This window comes from Trachypithecus francoisi, unplaced genomic scaffold (genome assembly GCF_009764315.1).
Source record: "Trachypithecus francoisi isolate TF-2019V2 unplaced genomic scaffold, Tfra_2.0 Lachesis_group4, whole genome shotgun sequence".
In the NCBI taxonomy this organism is placed as follows: domain Eukaryota; kingdom Metazoa; phylum Chordata; class Mammalia; order Primates; family Cercopithecidae; genus Trachypithecus; species Trachypithecus francoisi.
Window position 1 is genome coordinate 111,577,280 of NW_022681469.1, and position 21,513 is coordinate 111,598,792.

The 21,513-nt window shown below is 54.7% G+C and overlaps 1 protein-coding gene and 1 non-coding gene across 2 annotated transcripts; one reads left to right on the forward strand and one right to left on the reverse strand.

Annotated features, from left to right (window-relative positions):
- The first annotated feature begins 5,021 nt into the window (after positions 1-5,021).
- Positions 5,022-5,761, forward strand: LOC117072732 (protein S100-A11-like). The gene is made up of 2 exons (XM_033193131.1): positions 5,022-5,333; positions 5,640-5,761. Exons 1-2 carry the CDS (start codon positions 5,140-5,142, stop codon positions 5,710-5,712), a joined length of 267 nt encoding a protein of 88 aa, XP_033049022.1. The 5' UTR covers positions 5,022-5,139; the 3' UTR covers positions 5,713-5,761.
- Positions 5,762-6,128: 367 nt separating this feature from the next.
- On the reverse strand, positions 6,129-6,235 carry LOC117073939. Its single transcript, XR_004433468.1, has one exon. It is a non-coding gene; the product is annotated as a U6 spliceosomal RNA (small nuclear RNA).
- Between the last annotated feature and the right edge of the window lie 15,278 nt (positions 6,236-21,513).

A 21,513-nucleotide genomic window follows, 5' to 3' on the forward strand; every position in this document is an offset into this window, starting at 1 on the left:
CTGGGGGGGCGGAGGGCGGCGAGGAGCCGGGCAGAGGGGAACCTGGGGGACCCTTGGGGGAGCGCACCGCCTCCCGCCCCCGGCCCGCGGCCCCTGTGACTCCGCGGCAGGGTGGGCCCTGAGCCGGCCACGTCCGCGGCCCACGAGTCCGCCATAAAAGGCAAACGGCGCGGGTCGCTCTGCCAAACTTAGTCATCCGGCCCGCCGGCAGCCGCAGTGACTTCCTCCGCGGGCTTCCCGTTTTCGGAGCGGGGCCCGGAGGGGGTCCGAGGTGTGGCCGCGGCTTTCGAAATGCTCGGCTGCTTCTCCGAAGGGGCGGCGGAGGGGGCGCCCTTGGAGCCATGGTGGGGAAGCGGGGGATCGGCCGGGTGGGGGAGGGGATGGCCCCCGCCCTGCCCCGCCCTCCGGAATGAGCCCGCGGCTCCTTAACCCTTGAGCTGCCGGGCCTCCCACCCGGGGGTAAGGGGCTGGGCTCCAGCCGGGGTCGGTGGGGCGGGGCGGGGGTCCCTGGGTCCAGCAGGGAGTGGCCACCCGGAAGACGCCGGCGAGGGAGGCCCAAGTGCCTGCTCCGAGAAATCTCAGCGAGGCCTCCTTGGGAGAAAAGTGCAAGGCGGTGACGTCCAGTCTGTAAAATGTGAAAAACGCCCAGGCCGAAACCACCCAGAACCCGTTCCTGCAGGGCGGAGGGTGGGTGGGACCAACAGGGGATCAGTCACTGCGCCAAGGCAGGGACTAGCGCTACAGTGGACGACGGGGGTCTACCTCAGTGTTCCCCAGACACAGACGGGTTCTTACCGTCTGACTCCACTTATGTGAAGTTCTAGAAGAAGCCTCACATTTTCTGGTGACAGCAGACAGGTGGCATTATTTACAGATGAGGGGGCAGGTATTTATGGGAGGGGGCACAGAGAAGAGCATGAGTTAGTGAGTGGCGAGGGGAATCCACTGATTCTGAGATCCTATATTTCTTTGAGAAAACTGAATAAAACATAACAAAATAGTAATTGCTCAATTCGGGGGTGTATTACAGTACCTTCTGTACTTTTCTGTATCTTTGAAATATTTCGGCAAGGCGCGGTGGCTCTTGCCCGTAATCCCAGCACTTTGGGAGGCCAAGGTGAGCGGATCACCTGAGGTCGAGAGTTCAAGACCAGCCTGACCAACATGGAGAAACCCCATTTCTACTAAAAATACAAAATTAGCTGGGCGTGGTGGCGTATGCCTGTAGTCCCAGCTACTTGGAGGCTGAGGCAGGAGAATCACTTGAGCCCCGGAGGCAGAGGTTGTGGTGAGCCGAGAATGGGCCATTGCACTTCAGCCTGGGCAACAAGAACAAAACTCTGTCTCAAAAAGAAAGAAAGAAAGAAAGATTTCACACTTTTCAAAAAAGGGAAGAAAGGAAAAGGACAAAGGCTCAGAGCTGGACACAGTGGTCAACCACTTTGACCCTCAGTTTCTTCTTCCATACCATGGGGCAATAATCTTTTGGGGGGTAATTGAAATGATACGTGATAATGCGTGCAAAGTGGTAAGTATGAGTCTTGGGCATAGAGTAGGTGCTCAACAAAGGGGTCTGGTGAGGGGCTGCCCTTTCTCCCCTGGGGGAAGGGAGGCCTTGTTGGGATGGGGTTCTTGGATGGGAAGGTCCTCCACCCACAGCTCTCTGCACCCAGCTCTTTCCTGGCCCGACCTGACCTGGTTGGGAAGGCTTGTGTTTCTGACAAATGGGGCCAGCCAACCCCAGGCCCTGCCTGTGCTGTTCCATCCTGTCCTGTCTTGTCCCCGGGGCCAGGGTCACTTGGGGTGAGACTCAAGGCCAGTGTACCCAACCGGACACAGGCAGGCAGGTCACCTGACCTCCAATTCCAGGCGACCGGATCTTCAGGCAGCCTGTCTGGGCAGTGAGGACACTGGGGTGGCAGGTGCCAGCTGGTCAGGCCTGGAGCCCTGGCCGGAGCACTGTTGCAGGATCATAGCCCAGAGAGCCCCAGAGGTATGTGGGCGGACAGAGCCGGCCTGGGAGGAGGGCAGGAGGGGGTGGGGTTAGGGGTAGGAAGAGAAAAGAGAAAGTAAAAGGAGAGCAGCTACTTCTGATGTTATTTTTGAACACCCGTGGGTGTTGAGCCCTGCACCCAGGCTCTCTGAGAAGAGCCCCCCATGACCCTGATAGGGGAATTAAGACCACAAGGCTAGGCATAGTGGCTTCTGCCTGTAATCTCAGCACTTTGGGAGGCCAAGGCAGGAAGATTGCTTGAAGCTGGAAGTTTGAGATCAGCCTGGGTAATGTAGCAAGACCCCATCTTGGCCGGGCACAGTGCTGTAATCCCAGCACTTTGGGAGGCCAAGGTGGGCGGATCACGAGGTCAGGAGATCAGACCATCCTGGCTAACACGGTGAAACCCCTACTCTACTAAAAATGCAAAAAAATTAACCGGGCGTAGTGGCGGGTGCCTGTAGTCCCAGCTACTCGGGAGGCTGAGACAGGACAATGGTGAGAAGCCGGGAGGCAGTTTGCAGTGAGCCGCATTCACATCACTGCACTCCAGCCTGGGCGACAGAGCGAGACTCCATCTCAAAAAAAAAAAAAAAGAAAGGAAAAGACCCCATCTCTACAAAAGATTTAAAAATTAGCCAGGCATGGTGGTGCACATCTGTAGTCCCAGCTACTAGGGAGGCTAAGACAGGAGGATCACTTGAATCCAGGAGGTCGAGGTTGCAGGGAGTGGTGACGGTGCCACCGCGCTTCCAGCCTGGGCAACACAGTGAGACCCCGTCCCGTCTCCAAAAAAACAAAAGACTCCCAAATACAGCAAGTCAAACAACTTGACCAAGGTGACCAGCTGAGAAGAGCAGTCAGGAGGAGTTGGGACCCAGGGAGATAAAAAGAGAGAGACTGACAGACATATGACTGGGGGGACTTGCAAGCCCTCACCAGTGGGTAGGAAGCAGCTGCCGGGAATGGGCAGGAATGAGGGGTGGAGGGAAGGGCCTCATTTCTGGGGAAGGGCCAGGGTGCAGAGAAGCCAATGACAGCTGGAGGGTTGGGACTGCCGCCAGGACTGGCTAGACGGAGACTGCTCTTGGGTGCCACCTAGTGGGGACCTTCTTTGCCATCATACCCGGAGAGAGGGACCTGTGATAGCCCCACCGAATGCCCCGCCCACCATGGGCATCCCCATCCCAATCATCCCTCACCCCCCACCAGGCTCGGGTGGCGTCCCCCCAGGCTTTGATGGACAAGTGGCCGTGGAAAGCATCCTCAGCTGCCCCAGGGCTCTGCCATCGCCCACCCACTAAATGGTACAGGGACCCTGGGAGGTACTGCTTTCCCCTTTACACAGATGAAACTGGCTGGGCATGGTGGCTCATGCCTGTAATCCCAGCACTTTGGGAGGCTGAAGCGGGTGGATCACCTGAGATCAGGAGTTTGAGACCAGCCTGGCCAACAAGGTGAAACTTCATCTCTAGTAAAATTACAAAAATTAGCTCGGCCGGGCGCGGTGGCTCAAGCCTGTAATCCCAGCACTTTGGGAGGCCGAGACGGGCGGATCACGAGGTCAGGAGATCGAGACCATCCTGGCTAACACGGTGAAACCCCGTCTCTACTGAAAATACAAAAAAAAACCAGCCGGGCGAGGTGGCGGGCGCCTGTGGTCCCAGCTACTCGGGAGGCTGAGGCAGGAGAATGTCGTGAACCCGGGAGGCGGAGCTTGCAGTGAGCTGAGATCCGGCCACTGCACTCCAGACCGGGCGACAGAGCAAGACTCCGTCTCAAAAAAAAAAAAAAAAAAAAAAAAAAAAAAATTAGCCCAGCTTGGTGGCAGGCGCCTGTAATCCCAGCTACTCGGGAGGCTGAGGCAGGAGAATCGCTCGAACCTGGGTGATGATGGAGGTGCAGTGAGCAGAGATTGCACCATTGCACTCCAGCCTGGGTGACAGAGCGAGACTCTGTCTCAAACAACAACAACAATAAAACACAGATGAGGAAACTGAGGTCTAGGGGGGCGGTGGCACTTGCCCAGGGGTGTGGCCAACAAGTCGTCAAGCTGGGGAGTTTCCATGGGATCCAAGCCTATCCCCAAGCAGCCCAGGAGACACAGACAGCATGCAGGCACACAATCGCACACCCCGCCACCCCTCAGCCTGCTGCATGGTCATTCCTGTGCAACTGGGCACCCCGAGTCTCCACATCTGGGTGGCTCTGGGTGGAGGCAGACGAAGCTGAGAGCCGGCACCTGATCCTGTATCTGAGGAATCCAGCTTTCCCTGGCTGCAAGACCCGATCATGGTAATGCCCTGTCCTGCAGGTTCCCCCTCTGCTGTGACCTCCACCCCTTACCCTAAAGGCAGATTTCAGATTTCCCAGGTTAGCCTGGGAGGAAATAGCTTATAGTGTACTGCTAAAGCATGGCAAAGGAAGCAATTTCCATTAACAGGAGCCTGCGGGCTGGGTGTGGTGGTTCACGCTGGTAATACCAGTAGTTTGGGAGGTTGATGCAGGGCTGCTTGAAGCCAGGAGGCTGAGGCTGCAGTGAGCTACGATTGTACCACTGCACTCCAGCCTGGGAAACAGAGTGAAACTGTGTCCCCAAAACATACATAAATTAATAAAATTAAATTAAGAGACGGGGTCTTCTTCTTCTTTTTGTTTTTTCTCTTTTGAAACAGAGTCTCACTCTGTCACCCAGGCTGGAATACAGTGGCACGATATCGGCTCACTGCAACCTCGGCCTCCCAAGTTCAAGCGATTCTCCTGCCTCAGCCTCCCAAGTAGCTGGGACTACTGGCGCCCGCCACCACGCCCGGCTAATTTTTTGTATTTTCAGTAGAGACCGGTTTTCACCATGTTGGCCAGGCTGGTCTCGAACTCCCGAGCTCAGGCAATCCACCCACCTGGGCCTCCCAAAGTACTGGGATTACAGGTGTGAACCACCACCCCTGGCCATGAGACAGGGTCTTGTCATGTTTTCCAGGATGGTCTCAGATTCCCGGGCTCAAGCAATCCTTTTACCTCGGCCTCTCAAAGTGCTGAGATTACAGGTGTGAGGCACTGCAGCCAGCCAGGAAATTTTGATTAAGGCTCCTGCGCCTGGCTCAGCTCCAACACTGCAAAAATCTCCAGCCCTACAGAGACTGAGCATGGAGTCCCTGATTGCTCTTTTCCAGAGGTATGCGGGAAAGGGTGGTTATAACTGCATTCTCTCCAAAATGGAGTTCCTAAGCTTCATGAATACAGAATTGGCTGCCTTCACAAAGAACCAGAAGGACCCCAGTGTCCTTGACCACATAATGAAGAAACTGGACACCAACAATGATGGACAGCTAGATTTCTCAGAATTTTTTTTTTTTTTTTTTTTGAGACGGAGTCTCGCTCTGTTGCCCGGGCTGGAGTGCAGTGGCCGGATCTCAGCTCACTGCAAGCTCTGCCTCCCAGGTTTATGCCATTCTCCTGCCTCAGGCTCCCGAGTAGCTGGGACTACAGGTGCCCGCCACCTCGCCCGGCTAGTTTTTTGTATTTTTTAGTAGAGACGGGGTTTCACCGTGTTAGCCAGGATGGTCTCGAACTCCTGACCTCGTGATCCGCCCGTCTCAGCCTCCCAAGTGCTGGGATTACAGGCTTGAGCCACCGTGCCCGGCCTAGAATTTCTTAATCTGATTGGTGGCCTAGCTATGGCTTGCCATGACTCCTTCCTCAAGGCTGTCCCTTCCTAGAAGCAGAGCTGAGGACCCCTTGGGCCTGGCCTTCAAACCCATCCCCTTTTCTTCCAACTTTTCTGTCATCATCTCCACAGCCCACGCATCCCCTGAGCCCGGCACACCAACTACCTCATGCAGATCCCACCTGCGGATAGTAATAAAACAATGTCACTTTTTTTTTTTTTTTTTTTTTTTTTTTTTTTTATTATACTTTAAGTTCTAGGGTACATGTGCATGACGTTTATATCATGTATAACTCCCCAATGCAATCCCTCCCTCCTCCCCCCTCCCCATGATAGGCCCCAGTGTGTGATGTTCCCCTTCCCGAGTCCAAGTGATCTCATTGTTCAGTTCCCACCTATGAGTGAGAACATGCGGTGTTTGGTTTTCTCTTCTTGTGATAGTTTGCTAAGAATGATGGTTTCCAGCTGAAAAATATGGAACGCTTCACGAATTTGCGTGTCATCCTTGCGCAGGGGCCATGCTAATCTTCTCTGTATCGTTCCAATTTTAGTATATGTGCTGCCGAAGCGAGCACCACTTTTTTTTTTTTTTTTTTGAGATGGAGTCTCGCTCTGTCGCCCAGTCTGGAGTGCAGTGGCACCATCTCGACTCACTGTAAGCTCTGCCCCAGGTTCACGCCATTCTCCTGCCTCAGCCTCCCGAGTAGCTAGGATTACAGGCACCCGCCACCACGCGTGAGCCACTGCACCTGGCCCAACAATGTCACTTTTTTAAAACATGAAAAAAAATTTTTTTTTTTTTTTTTTTTTTTTTTTAAAGACAGGCCAGACCTAGTGGCTCATGCCTATAATCCCAGCACTTTGGGAGGCCGAGGTGGAGGGATTGCCTGAGGTTAGGAGTTCGAGGCCTGCCTGGCCAACATGGTGAAACACTGTCTCTGTTAAAAATACAAAAGTTAGCTGAGCGTGGTGGGTGCCTGTAATCCCAGCTACTCAGGAGGCTGAGGCAGGAGAATCGCTTGAACCCGGGAGGCAGAGGCTGCAGTGAGCCAAGATTGCACCACTGCACTCCAGCCTGGGCAACAGAGCAAGACTCCATCTCCAAAAAAATAAACAAATAAATAAAATGCCAAGAGTATGCTGATGTAAAGGTTTAAGAAGAAACTCTGGTTGCTTTACTCATGTGTGTAAACTAAGCCCGCAAAATGTGCCACCAAAATACGGTGTTTGTGGCTGGATCAGCCTGTACCTGAGCCACCTCGGCCACACTGACATGATCATCATTAAAGAAAGAAAATAGGAGGCAGGTGGATCACTTGAGGTCAGGAGTTTGAGACCAGAATAGCCAAGATGACGAAACTCCCCTCTACTAAAAATACAAAACACTGGCTGGGTGTGGTGGCCTGCACCTGTAATCCCAGCTACTTGGGAGGCTGAGGCAGGAGAATCACTGGAACCCGGGAGGCTGAGGTTGCAGTGAACCGAGATCATGCCACTGCACTCCAGCCTGGGCAACAGAGTGAGAATCTATCTCAAAAAAAAAAAAAAAAAAAGGCCGGGCGCGGTGGCTCAAGCCTGTAATCCCAGCACTTTGGGAGGCCGAGACGGGCGGATCACAAGGTCAGGAGATCGAGACCATCCTGGCTAACACGGTGAAACCCCGTCTCTACTAAAAATACAAAAAAAAAAAAAACTAGCCGGGCGAGGTGGCGGCGCCTGTAGTCCCAGCTACTCGGGAGGCTGAGGCAGAATGGCGTGAACCCGGGAGGCGGAGCTTGCAGTGAACTGAGATCCGGCCACTGCACTCCAGCCTGGGTGACAGAGCGAGACTCCGTCTCAAAAAAAAAAAAAAAAAAATTGTTACAATGATAAACTTTATGTTATGTACCTTTTACTACAATTATTTTTTTAACTTTGATTTTGAGAAGGGGTCCCTAAATGTCATCAAATGCTAATCGCATCCACGCCCCTGAAAGCTTACAGCCCTGGTACTTTCTATTGGTCCAGCCTAGCAGGAAGCTGGCAGTCATGGATTCTGGGAAATGTAGTTTGCAGCCCCCATGCCGGAGTCACAGGCCCACTATGATGGGTGGGCTCGGAGCTGCCACACAATAGTTCTGTGGCCGACATCCAGGTCAGCAGGGAAATTGCGAAAGGCACAATCGGTGTCCCTATACTCACGCTGCCCACGAGCAGTCCCGCGCACGGGCACACAGACCCGGGCGCATACCTGTCCCCTAGTACCATACGCATATGGGCGCTCCAGGTCTGCAGTTTGTACCTGGACATCGTTGCCAATCTAAGTGCCCATCCAAGCGTCCTGCGGATCAGGCTTGCAGATGCTCGCTCGCTCTTCCCTGACGCAGCCCCAGCTGAAGCAGGGGCCTTGGCAGTGAGGGTGGGAGGATGTCCAGGCTGTAGGTGCCCCCGCGGGAAGGAGGTACCGGGCAGCCAACACAGCTTACTGCAAAGGCCCTGAGGTGGGAGCACGCTTGGCCCAGGGTGTGGCCGGGGGAGAGGATAGGGGTGAGGTGGGGCTGGCCGCGTTGGCCATGAAAAGGCTTCTAAGAAGAGACCGTGGCCAGGTCCCCCAGGTGAGCGCGGGGCCGCTGCCTAGTGAATTGAAGGACTCGTATTGTTCCCAAGGCTGCAGCTGCGGCCTCGGAAGTGACTCAGCAGAATTCCTGGGAGTTGGGGTGGGGGCGAGGCTTGCTCCAGATGGGCTGGGGGAGGGGGCATTGCCCGCGCTCAAGCCCCTCCTCCCAGTTCCTGCGGACCGCGGAGCTCGCCCACTCTCGCGTCCTCCCCTCCGCCCAGACATCTGCAGGCACCAGCGGCGACGAGACGGGGATGATGCTGGAAGACTTAGGGTGGGATAGCCCCATCCTCTCGGAACCCCGGTCCCTGAGATTGATTTGAGGGTGGGGTGGGGGCTGACTCTGCCCTCAAAACGGGGCTCAAGGGTTTTGGCTTGGAGCAGTCAGGGTTGGCCCTGTCCAGGCCCCGGAGTGACTCAGCCCAGTCCTGGCCCTCTCCGGGACTGACTCCCTTCCTCTAAATAAAGGGAATCTTTCACCCAGCAGACGGGAGTGGGTCCGCGGAGATAAAACAGGCCCTCCAGAGTGATCCCTTTCCTGGTGGCTGATGGGACATGTGTGTGTTGGGAGAGAGGGAGCTCCGAGCAGCTCTCCACCCCAGGCTGGGGCAGACGGGAGTGAAGGTCCAAGCGCTGGACCTGAGCAGCGGCCTCAGCCCCAATCTAAAAGCTCAGCCTCAAAATTCCCACGCATACAATGGGCATAACAGTCCCAAGAATGAGGCTTGCTGGAGTCACTGGCAGGCTGCGCGCTGTCCGCCTAATTCACCTAATTCAGGGCAAGAACCGCGCTCTGGCACCTGGGATAAGTGGGGTGCTGGACCGAAGGCGAAGTAACAGCGTCCTGCAGGGTCCATCCCCAAATTGCCTTCCTTAGGGAAGCCGGAACAAACGATGCGGCGGGGTGGCCCTGGGTCTGTTCCCTCCTAAGAGCTAGAGCAGGGACAGCCGCATCCTAGACCCCAGCAGCCCGCGCGCCCGCCCTCGTACCATCTCCCCTACCTGGTTGGTTGGGTTGTAGGGCTCTAGGCGACCGCCAGGTGGCGCCATAGACGCGACTGCCGCGCCAAGCTGGGTGGGGCTGGACTCGTCCGGTGATGGGGCCCTTTGGGCAGCCAGACACTGTTTTTTTGTTTTGTTTTGTTTTTTCCAGACAGAGTTTCACTCTTGTTGCCTAGGCTGGAGTGCCATGGCGCGATCTCGGCTCACCGCAATCTCTGCCTCCCAGGTTCAAGCGATTCTCCTGACTCAGCCTCTCGAGTAACTGGGATTACAGGCATCTGCCACCACGCCCAGCTAATTTTGTATTTTTAATAGAGACGGGGTTTCTCCATGTTGGTCAGGCTGGTCTCGAACTCCCGACCTCAGGTGATCCACCTTCCTCGGCCTCCCAAAGTGCTGGGATTACAGGTGTGAGCCACCGTGCCTGGCAGTCAGACACATTTAAAAGCCCTTTGGGCCGGGTCAGGAGATCGAGACCATCCTAGCTAACATGGTGAAACCCCGTCTCTACTAAAAATACAAAAAAAAATTAGCCGGGTGTGGTGGCGGGCGCTTGTAGTCCTAGCTACTCAGGAGGCTGAGGCAGGAGAATGGTGTGAACCCGGGAGGTGGAGCTTGCAGTGAGCCGAGATGGTGCCACTGCACTCCAGCCTGGGCGACAGAGTGAGACTCCGTCTCAAAAAAAAAACAAACAAACAAACAAACAAAAAAGCCTTTGAAGTGGAGAAAAAGTACTGGTTTCAAAAATGCAAAATAAGAGTCAAGGCTGGGCGCAGTGGCTCATGCTGTAATCCCAGAGCTTTGGGAGGCCAAAGTGGGAGGATCACTTGAGGCCAGGGGTTCAAGACCAGCCGGGGCAATATAGCAAGACCACCCCATCTCTACAAAAAATTTAAAAATTAACTGAGCAAGGCCAGGTGTGGTGGCTCATGCCTGTAATCCCAGCATGTTGGGAGGCCAAGGCGGGTAGATCACTTGAGGTCAGGAATTCGAGAACAGCCTGGCCAACATGGTGAAACACCATCTCTACTAAAAATATAAAAATTAGGCCGGGCGCGGTGGCTCAAGCCTGTAATCCCAGCACTTTGGGAGGCCGAGACGGGCGGATCACGAGGTCAGGAGATCGAGACCATCCTGGCTAATACGGTGAAACCCCGTCTCTACTAAAAAATACAAAAAACTAGCCGGGCGACAAGGCGGGCGCCTGTAGTCCCAGCTACTCGGGAGGCTGAGACAGGAGAATGGCGTGAACCCGGGAGGCGGAGCTTGCAGTGAGCTGAGAGCTGGCCACTGCACTCCAGCCTGGGCGGCAGAGCCAGACTCCGTCTCAAAAAAAAAAAAAAAAAAAAAATATATATATATATATAAATTAGTTGGGCATGGTGGTGCGTGCCTGTAATCCCAGCTACTTGGGGGGCTGAGGCAGGAGAATCGCTTGAACCCAGGAGGCAGAGGTTGCAGTGAGCCAAGATGACACCACTGCACTCCAGCCTGGGCGATAGAGTAAGACTTTGTCTAGGCCGGGTGCAGTGGCTTACACCTGTAATCCCAGCACTTTGAGAGGTCTAGGCGGGTGGATCACCTGAGGTCGGGAGTTCGAGACCAGCCCAACCAACATGGAGAAACCCTGGCTAAAAATACAAAATTAGCCAGGGTGTGGTGGTGCATGCCTGTAATCCCAGCTACTCGGGAGGCTGAGACTGGAGAATAGCTTGAACCTGGGAGGCAGAAGTTGTGGTGAGCCGAGATCTCACCATTGCACTCCAGCCTGGGCAACAAGAGTGAAACTCCGTCTCAAAAGAAAAAAAAATTAGCTGAGCGTAGCTGACCGTGGTGGCAGATGCCTGTAGCCCCAGCTACTGGGGAGGCTGAGGCCAGAGGGATCACTTGAGCCCAGGACTTCGAGGCTGCAGTGACCTATGATCACATCACTGCACTCCAGCCTGGGCAATATATTGAGACACCCATCTTAGAAAGAAAGAGCGAAAGGAAGGAAGGTAGAAAGAAAAGAAGAAAGAAAAAAAGGAAAGGAGCCGGGTGCGGTGACTCAAGCCTGTAATCCCAGCACTTTGGGAGGCCGAGACGGGCGGATCACTAGGTCAGGAGATCAAGACCATCCTGGCTAACACGGTGAAACCCCGTCTCTACTAAAAAATACAAAAAACTAGCCGGGCGAGGTGGCGGCGCCTGTGATCCCAGCTACTCGGGAGGCTGAGGCAGGAGAATGGCGTGAACCCGGGAGGCGGAGCTTGCCGTGAGCTGAGATCCGGCCACTGCACTCCAGCCCGGGCGACAGAGCGAGACTCTGTCTCAAAAAAAAAAGAAAAAAAAGAAAAAAAGGAAAGGAGGGAGGGAGGAAGGAAGGGAATGAAGGAAGGAAGATTCCTAAATTCAATTCAGAAACACAAAACCCAGCAACCTGACTAATGTCCTTTCTGGCAATCAAGAGTAACTTTTTGTGTTATCTTTTGTCTTAGATACAAATTCACAAGTTAACCTGTAACTTCACTGAGCCTCAGCCCTTAATCAAAAGTAGATAGTAAAGTCAAACCAAAGTTTACTGGAAAGAATTAAAGAATCCTTAGGCGGGCTCTTTATGCAAAGCAGCCCTCCCCCTTGGCCTCCTGTCCAATATTCGAAAGGTTTTTTTCTTTTATTTATTTACTTTATTTATTTATTTATTTATTTTTTGAGAGGGGGGTCTCGCTCTTTCACCCAGACTGGAGTGCAGTGGCCGGATCTCAGCTCACTGCAAGCTCCGCCTCCCGGGTTTACGCCATTCTCCTGCCTCAGCCTCCCGAATAGCTGGGACTACAGGCGCCCGCCACCTCGCCCGGTTAGTTTTTTGTATTTTTTTTAGTAGAGACGAGGTTTCACCGTGTTCGCCAGGATGGTCTTGATCTCCTGACCTGGTGATCCGCCCGTCTCGGCCTCCCAAAGTGCTGGGATTACAGGCGCCCGGCACTTTATTTATTTATTTATGACAGGTCTCGTTCTGTCGCCCAAGCTGGAGTGCAGTGGTATGATCTTGGCTCACTGCAACCTCTACCTCCCAGGCTCAAGCGATCCTCCCACCTCAGCCTCCTGTGTAGCTGGGACTATAAGCACACACCAGCATGCCTGGCTAATTTTTTTTTTTTTTTTTTTTTTTGAGACGGAGTCTGGCTCTGTCACCCAGGCTGGAGTGCAGTGGCCGGATCTGAGCTCACTGCGAGCTCCACCTCCCGGGTTTACGCCATTCTCCTGCCTCAGCCTCCCAAGTAGCTGGGACTACAGGCACACGCTACCTCGCCGGGCTAGTTTTTTATATTTTTTAGTAGAGACGGGGTTTCACTGTGTTAGCCAGGATGGTCTTGATCTCCTGACCTCCTGACCCGCCCGTCTTGACCTATTAATTTATTTTTTTGAGACGGAGTCTCACTCTTGTTGCCCAGGCTGGAGTGCACGATCTCGCCTCACTACAGCTTAGCCTCCCAGGCTCGAGCAAGTCTCCTGCCTCAGCCTCCTGAGTACCTGGGATTACCATGCACCACCATGCCTGGCTAATTTTTGTATTTTTTTAGTGGAGACGGGGTTTCACCATGTTGGTCAGGCTGGACTTGAACTCCTGACCCCGTGATCCGCCCACCTCGGCCTCCCAAAGTGCTGAGATTACAGGCATGAGCCACTGCTCCCGGCCTAATCTTTATATTTTTAGTAGAGACGGGGTTTTACCATATTGACCAGACTGGTGTTGAACTCCTGACTTCAAGTGATCCACCCTCCTTGGACTCACAAAGTGCTAGGATTACAGGCCTGAGCCACCACACCTGGCCTAATTTTTGTATTTTTTACCAGAGACAAGGTTTCACCATGTTGGCCAGGCTGGACTCAAACTCCTGACCTCAGGTGATACCCACCCTGGCCTTGGCCTCCCAAAGTGCTGGGATTACAGATGTGAGCCACTGTGTCTGGCCCCAGATAACTTATTTTAATATTTTTATTTTTTGAGACAGGGTCTTGTTCTGTCACCCAGGCTGGTGTTCAGTAGCATGATCACAGCTCGCTGCAGCGTCAACCTCCTAGGTTCAAGTGATTCTCCTTCCTCAGCCTCCCCAGTAGCTGGGACTACAGGTGTGCCACCATGCCCAGTTAGTTTTTGTAGTTTTAGTAGAGATGAGGTTTTGCTGTGTTGCCCAGGCTGGTCTTCAACTCCTGAGTTCAAGCAATCTGCCCACTTTGGCCTCCCAAAGTGCTGGGATTACAGGCATGAGCCACCATGCCTGGCCCCCTCTAGTTTTTTTTATTTTTTATTTTTATTTTTTTTTGAGACGGAGTCTTGCTCTGCCACCCAGGCTGGAGTGCAGTGGCCGGCTCTCAGCTCACTGCAAGCTCCGCCTCCCGGGTTCACACCATTCTCCTGTCTCAGCCTCCCGAGTAGCTGGGACTACAGGCGCCCGCCTCGTCGCCCGGCTAGTTTTTTGTATTTTTTAGTAGAGACGGGGTTTCACCGTATTAGCCAGGATGGTCTCGATCTCCTGACCTCGTGATCCGCCCGTCTCGGCCTCCCAAAGTGCTGGGATTACAGGCTTGAGCCACCGCGCCCGGCTAGTTTTTTTTAAAGAAGGAATTGGAGCAGCCACACTTCTGAGCTCTGCCCCCAGGTTCTGTGTGATTCCAGGAAATCTTGGCCCCTCTCTGAGTCTCTATGTCTTGCCTCCAGCTGGAGACTGGGGGGAGGAGGGGAGATTGTGGCTGCCCCCATACAGCTTGCAGCGGGGCAGAGGCCCTTAGATATGGGAGTCTGGGAATCCTCTTTTCCGTTGATTCTACTGGATTGCATTCAAATCCAGATAGAATGAGGTTGTGGGAAGGGGAGCCATGATGAACCCCTAATGGCTTGGAAACAGGTCTGATCTCCTAAGAGGACAGGAACTCAGACACCTTTTATGGGTTGCTGGGGAAATCATTTGGCAATTGATTGGTAATGTCTGCCATGGTGCAAAAGTGAGACACAGCTGTGTGTGTTGTTCCCACCTTGGTCTAGTAAATACAGCACCTAATAGAGAGTCAGGAAAGCCCAGACTCTGGTCCCAATTTACCACTGCCTTGCTGAGGGATCCTGAATAAATTAGCTCCTTGGAGCCTTGGTTTCCTAAACTGTAAAGTAAGACATAATATCTTCCCAGGGTTGATTTGAAGATACAATGAACATATTGTCAGTTAGGATCTTCATGTTGCAAGAAATAGAAAATAGGATGGGTGGCCGGGCGCGGTGGCTCAAGCCTGTAATCCCAGCACTTTGGGAGGCCGAGACGGGCGGATCACGAGGTCAGGAGATCAAGACCATCCTGGCTAACACGGTGAAACCCCGTCTCTACTAAAAAAATACAAAAAATAGCCGGGCGAGATGGCGGGCGCCTGTAGTCCCAGCTACTCGGGAGGCTGAGGCGAGAGAATGGCGTAAACCCGGAGGCGGAGCTTGCAGTGAGCTGAGATCCGGCCACTGCACTCCAGCCTGGGCGACAGAGCAAGACTCCGTCTCAAAAAAAAAAAAAAAAAAAAAGAAAATGCGATGGGTGCTGTGGCTCATGCCTGTAATCCAAGGACTTTGATAGGTCAAGGCAGGAGGATCACTTGAGCCCAGGAGTTCGAGACCAGGCTGGGCAACATACTGAGACCTCGTCTCCACCAAAAATTTAAAAATTAAAAATGAGCAGGCCAGGTGCAGTGGCTCACGCCTGTAATCCCAGGACTTTGGGGGGGGCTGAGGCAGGCAGATCACCTGAAGTCAGGAGTTCGAGACCCACCTGGCTAACATGGCGAAACCCTGTCTCTACTAAAAATATTAAAGTTAGCTGGGCGTGGTGGTGCGTGCCTGTAATCCCAGCTACTCCGGGAGGCTGAGGCACAAGAATGGCCTGAACCCAGGAGGCAGAAGTTGCAGTGAGCCACGCTGGAGCTACTGAACTCCAGCCTGGGTGACAGAGTGAGACTCTCAAACCACCCCCAAAACAAAAATAAGTTAAAAACTAGCTGAGAGCGGCCGGGCACGGTGTCTCACGCCTGTAATCCCAGCACTTTGGGAGGCTGAGGCAGGTGGATCACAAGGTCAGGAGATCGAGACTATCCTAGCCAACATGGTGAAACCCTGTCTCTAGTAAAAATACAAAAATTAGCTGGGCGTGGTGGTGCCCACCTGTAGTCCCAGCTACTCGGGAGGCTGAGTCAGGAGAATGGCTTGAACCCGAGAGGCAGAGGTTGCAGTGAGCCAAGATCTCGCCACTGCACTCTAGCCTGGGCACCAGAGCCAGACTCTGTCTTGAAAAAAAAAAAAAATTAGCTGAGAGCAGCGGCATGGGAGGCTGAGATGGGAGGATCGGTTGAGCCCAGGCAGTGGAGGCTGCAGTTAGCCATAATTGTGCCACTGCACTACTCCAGCATGGGCGACAGAGCAAGACCCTGTTTCAAAAAAAAAAAAAAAAGGAGACTGGGCGCGGTGGCTCACGCCTGTAATCCCAGCACTTTGGGAGGCCGAGACGGATGGGTCACGAGGTCAGGAGATCAAGACCATCCTGGCTAACATGGTGAAACCCGTCTCTACTAAAAATACAAAAAAAAAAAATTAGCTGGGCGTGGTGGCGGGCGCCTGTAGTCCCAGCTACACCCTAGGCTGAGGCAGGAGAATGGCGTGAACCCCGGGGGCGGAGCTTGCAGTGAGCCGAGATCGCGCCACTGCACTCCAGCCTGGGCGACAGAGCGAGACTCCATCTCAAAAAAAAAAAAAAAAAAAAAAAAAAAAAAGGAAAAGAAGTGGAAAATACCAATGCAATGCATCCTGGCTAGAACAGTCATAAGGGCTTCTGTAACTGTGTAGAGGTGACAGGACTTCAGGTATGCTATGATCAAGGCTCCAGCTGCATATCCCTGTGACCTCCTTAGCAGTGGCTTTCCCATGGGTCAGCTTTATCTATATTCATGGGTGGCCACCTGCCTGCTTGGGGTCCTGGTGACTCCAGGTGTTCCTAGAGAGCAGGATTCTGCGGCAGCAATTCCCAGCAGCAGGCCTGAGTTTGCTGTTGATGGCACAATTCAGGTTCACATGCCCATCCCCAGGGCGATGACTGCGTGGGAAGAGGTTGGCCCCCTAGGCACCAGAATGAAGATCTGAGCTGTCCTACAATGTGTGGGAGTGCAGAAGGTGGGGGAAGGAGAGATTTACAAGGAAATCCCTTAGGCAGTCAGAGAGGGCTGGTGGAGGATGTGGCTGGGGCGGGGGTTGGAGGAGCAGGAGAGAGAGCAGTGCAGCGGGAGAGGTAGGGAGGGTGGAAGGAGCATGGGATGTGGGTGTGGCAGGGGACCTTAGGGAAGGGAGCCTGCAGCCAGGGATTTCGCAGACTCTGCAGGAAGCCGTCGGGATGGAGGCCAGAAACCTCGGCTTCCCCCATCCCCCACCCCCAGACCTCCTGCTGAGCGCCCGTCTGCCTCTGCCAGCAGGAAACCAATGGAGGGGCGGTGAGGGCTGCGATCCAGATTCACCGGAGAGGGAAACAACCCGGAGGGGTCGGCAGGCAGGGCGTGGCCAAGGGTGTGCGCTCTGCAAGGCCTCGTGAACCCCAGGGCGCCCCCTCTCCAGCCGCGCCCACATTGGGGGCTGACCCCCACTGCAGGACCCCAGCCTTGCTGCCCCGGTACGCCTCTCTCGCGTGTCCCATGGCACTACGGGGCCGCGCACGACCCTCAGCCACCGCAGCCCACTGGAGCCCAGCTGCCCATCTCTTGCCAGCAGCACCTACTCCCCGCCCGCCACCCCGCCATTGGCTTCCCAGAGCTAAGACCTCCTTTGAGTGGTCCATCTCCGCGAGGCCACGCCTCCTGGTCGGCACAAAGAGCCGGCCAGCCCAGCCAGCCCAGCCAGCCCAGCCAGCCCAAACTCCGAGTGCGCCGAGCCCCGGCGGCGCGGCTGGGCCGCGGTCCCCGCGTGGGGGTCGTAGTAGTGACTGCGGCCATGGTGGCCGTGAGCACCGAACTCGAGCACTCGAGGAAGGCGCTGGCTTAGGGCCTGTCCCGCTGCCACAGCCTCGGATCCCGCCTGGGAGGGGAAATTTCGGAGCCCTTCTACCCAACCCCTAGCCCCGGGGTTCTAATCCCTCCCAGGGACTGACCCCCTTCCCCTAGTTCCCAGACCTCCCTATTTTCTCTCCCTGCCCAGGGGAGGGGGATAGTGGACTCAATGGTTACGGAACTGTCACAGTTAAGAAAACTGTGGCTCTGGCCGGGCGCGGTGGCTCAAGCCTGTAATCCCAGCACTTTGGGAGGCCGAGACGGGTGGATCACGAGGTCAGGAGATCGAGACCATCCTGGCTAACACGGTGAAACCCCGTCTCTACTAAAAAAAAAATACAAAAAATTAGCCGGGCGAGATGGCAGGCGCTGTAGTCCCAGGTACTCGGGAGGCTGAGGCAGGAGAATGGCGTAAACCCGGGAGGCGGAGCTTGCAGTGAGCCGAGATCGCGCCACTGCACTCCTGCCTGGGCGACAGAGCCAGACCAATGGAGGGGCGGTGAGGGCTGCGATCCAGATTCACCGGAGAGGGAAACAACCCGGAGGGGTCGGCAGGCAGGGCGTGGCCAAGGGTGTGCGCTCTGCAAGGCCTCGTGAACCCCAGGGCGCCCCCTCTCCAGCCGCGCCCACATTGGGGGCTGACCCCCACTGCAGGACCCCAGGCCTTGCTGCCCCGGTACGCCTCTCTCGCGTGTCCCATGGCACTACTGGGGCCGCGCACGACCCTCAGCCACCGCAGCCCACTGGAGCCCAGCTGCCCATCTCTTGCCAGCAGCACCTACTCCCCGCCCGCCACCCCGCCATTGGCTTCCCAGAGCTAAGACCTCCTTTGAGTGGTCCATCTCCGCGAGGCCACGCCTCCTGGTCGGCACAAAGAGCCGGGCCAGCCCAGCCAGCCCAGCCAGCCCAAACTCCGAGTGCGCCGAGCCCCCGGCGGCGCGGCTGGGCCGCGGTCCCCGCGTGGGGGTCGTAGTAGTGACTGCGGCCATGGTGGCCGTGAGCACCGAACTCGAGCACTCGAGGAAGGCGCTGGCTTAGGGCCTGTCCCGCTGCCACAGCCTCGGATCCCGCCTGGGAGGGGAAATTTCGGAGCCCTTCTACCCAACCCCTAGCCCCGGGGTTCTAATCCCTCCCAGGGACTGACCCCCTTCCCCTAGTTCCCAGACCTTCCCTATTTTCTCTCCCTGCCCAGGGGAGGGGGATAGTGGACTCAATTGGTTACGGAACTGTCACAGTTAAGAAAACTGTGGCTCTGGCCGGGCGCGGTGGCTCAAGCCTGTAATCCCAGCACTTTGGGAGGCCGAGACGGGTGGATCACGAGGTCAGGAGATCGAGACCATCCTGGCTAACACGGTGAAACCCCGTCTCTACTAAAAAAAAAATACAAAAAATTAGCCGGGCGAGATGGCAGGCGCCTGTAGTCCCAGGTACTCGGGAGGCTGAGGCAGGAGAATGGCGTAAACCCGGGAGGCGGAGCTTGCAGTGAGCCGAGATCGCGCCACTGCACTCCTGCCTGGGCGACAGAGCCAGACTCCGTCTCAAAAAAAAAAAAAAAAAGAAAAGAAAAGAAAACTGTGGCTCAGAGAGGGTAGTTAAACTGCCCCGAGTCACACAGCAGTAGGGGGTAGCCCAGAAATAATACTGAGGGATGGGAAGGAAAGGGAGAAGCGGTGGCTGGTGTAATCCTCTACCTCCCACTTCTCCCCACCCCTGATACACAGTTATGAGCTAAGCCAGGGAGGGCTCCCTGAAAACACATCAAGCCTGCAGGCTGATGGATTTTTTTTTGTTTGTTTGTTTTGAGACAGAGTCCCCTCTGTCACACAGGCTGGAGTGTAGTGGCGCTATCTCGGCTCACTGCAACCTCTGCCTCCCGGGTTCAAGCGATTCTCCTGCCTCAGCCTCCCGAGTAGCTGGGATTACAAGCGCCCGCCACCATGCCTGGCTAATTTTTGTATTTAATAGAGACGGTATCCATGTTGGTCAGGCTGGTCTTGAACTCCCGACTTAGGGTGATCCACCCGCCTCGGCCTCCCAAAGTGCTGGGATTACAGGCATGAGCCACCACGCCCAGCCTGAAATCAGTTATTTCTGATCCCTTTAGTGGGGGATGGGGGTGTTGGTGGGAGGTGTTTCTGGGGTATTGCTGTTCCAAGCCCTCTCTCAGGGGACAGAGCTAGGAAAATATATTTATGTGCATCTCTACTAAATCCTATACCTCTTATGTATATTGAAAGCCAAGAGTTTACATTGATAGTAAACTCTAGGGGTGCACTCCGTTTTATAACTCCTTCTCTGCCTGTGAAAACCTGGCTATCATTATTATGATACATCTGCTTCTTTTTTTTTTTTTTTTTTTTTTTTTTGAGACGGAGTCTCGCTCTGTCACCCAGGCTGGAGTGCTGTGGCCGGATCTCAGCTCACTGCAAGCTTCGCCTCCCGGGTTCACGCCATTCTCCTGCCTCAGCCTCCCGGGTAGCTGGGACTACAGGCGCCTGCCACCTCGCCCGGCTAGTTTTTTGTAGTTTTTAGTAGAGACGAGTTTTCACCATGTTAGCCAGGATGGTCTCGATCTCCTGACCTCGTGATCCGCCCGTCTCGGCCTCCCAAAGTGCTGGGATTACAGGCTTGAGCCACCGCGCCCGGCCTTTTTTTTTTTTTTTTTGAGATGGAGTCTCACTCTGTCACCCAGGCTGGAGTGCAGTGGCATGATCTTGGCCCGCTGCAACCTCCACCTCCCGGTTCAAGCGATTCTCCTGCCTCAGCCTCTCAAGTAGCTGGGATTACAGGTGCCTGCCACCATGCCTGGCTAATTTTTGTATTTTTAGTAGTGATGGGGTTTTGCCATGTCCTCCAGGCTGGTCTCGAACTCCTGACCTGGGGTGACCTGCCCACCTCGGCCTCCCAAGTGCTGGGATTACAGGCATGAGCCACCACGCCCAGCCTGAAATCAGTTATTTCTGATCCCTTTAGTGGGGGATGGGGGTGTTGGTGGGAGGTGTTTCTGGGGTATTGCTGTTCCAAGCCCTCTCTCAGGGGACAGAGCTAGGAAAATATATTTATGTGCATCTCTACTAAATCCTATACCTCTTATGTATATTGAAAGCCAAGAGTTTACATTGATAGTAAACTCTAGGGGTGCACTCCGTTTTATAACTCCCTTCTCTGCCTGTGAAAACCTGGCTATCATTATTATGATACATCTGCTTCTTTTTTTTTTTTTTTTTTTTTTTTTTGAGACGGAGTCTCGCTCTGTCACCAGGCTGGAGTGCTGTGGCCGGATCTCAGCTCACTGCAAGCTTCGCCTCCCGGTTCACGCCATTCTCCTGCCTCAGCCTCCCGGGTAGCTGGGACTACAGGCGCCTGCCACCTCGCCCGGCTAGTTTTTTGTAGTTTTTAGTAGAGACGAGTTTTCACCATGTTAGCCAGGATGGTCTCGATCTCCTGACCTCGTGATCCGCCCGTCTCGGCCTCCCAAAGTGCTGGATTACAGGCTTGAGCCACCGCGCCCGGCCTTTTTTTTTTTTTTTTTTTGAGATGGAGTCTCACTCTGTCACCCAGGCTGGAGTGCAGTGGCATGATCTTGGCCCGCTGCAACCTCCACCTCCCGGGTTCAAGCGATTCTCCTGCCTCAGCCTCTCAAGTAGCTGGGATTACAGGTGCCTGCCACCATGCCTGGCTAATTTTTGTATTTTTAGTAGTGATGGGGTTTTGCCATGTCCTCCAGGCTGGTCTCGAACTCCTGACCTGGGGTGACCTGCCCACCTCGGCCTCCCAAAGTGCTGGGATTACAGGCGGGAGCCACCATGCCTGACCATATCTGCCTTTTTTTTTTTGAGTTGGAGTCTCACTCTGTCGCCCAGCCTGGAGTACAGTGGTGTGATCTCGGCTCACTGCAATCTCCGCCTCCAGGGTTCAAGCGATTCTCATGCCCCAGCCTCCTGAGTGGCTGGGATTACAGGCATGGGCCACCACATGCAGCTAATTTTTTGTATCTTTAGTAGAGATGGGGTTTCATCATGTTGGCCAGGCTGGTCTGGAACTCCTGACCTCAGGTGATCCACCCGCTTCGGCCTCCCAAAGTTCTGGGATTACAGGCATAAGCCACCGCGCCCGGCCCACATCTGCTGCTTTTATCAACCCTCCGGGTGTAGCACGTGTCTCCTGGACACAGTCACCTTTCACCATGTAGACCTGTCCCCCAGCCTTGCT

Bases quoted from the DNA above. Each gene is read 5' to 3' on its own strand.
- LOC117072732 (XM_033193131.1), top strand. From the start codon at position 5,140: ATGGAGTCCCTGATTGCTCTTTTCCAGAGGTATGCGGGAAAGGGTGGT. The intron at 5,334-5,639 runs AGAATTTTTTTT...CGTGCCCGGCCT, and splicing joins GATGGACAGCTAGATTTCTC to AGAATTTCTTAATCTGATTG.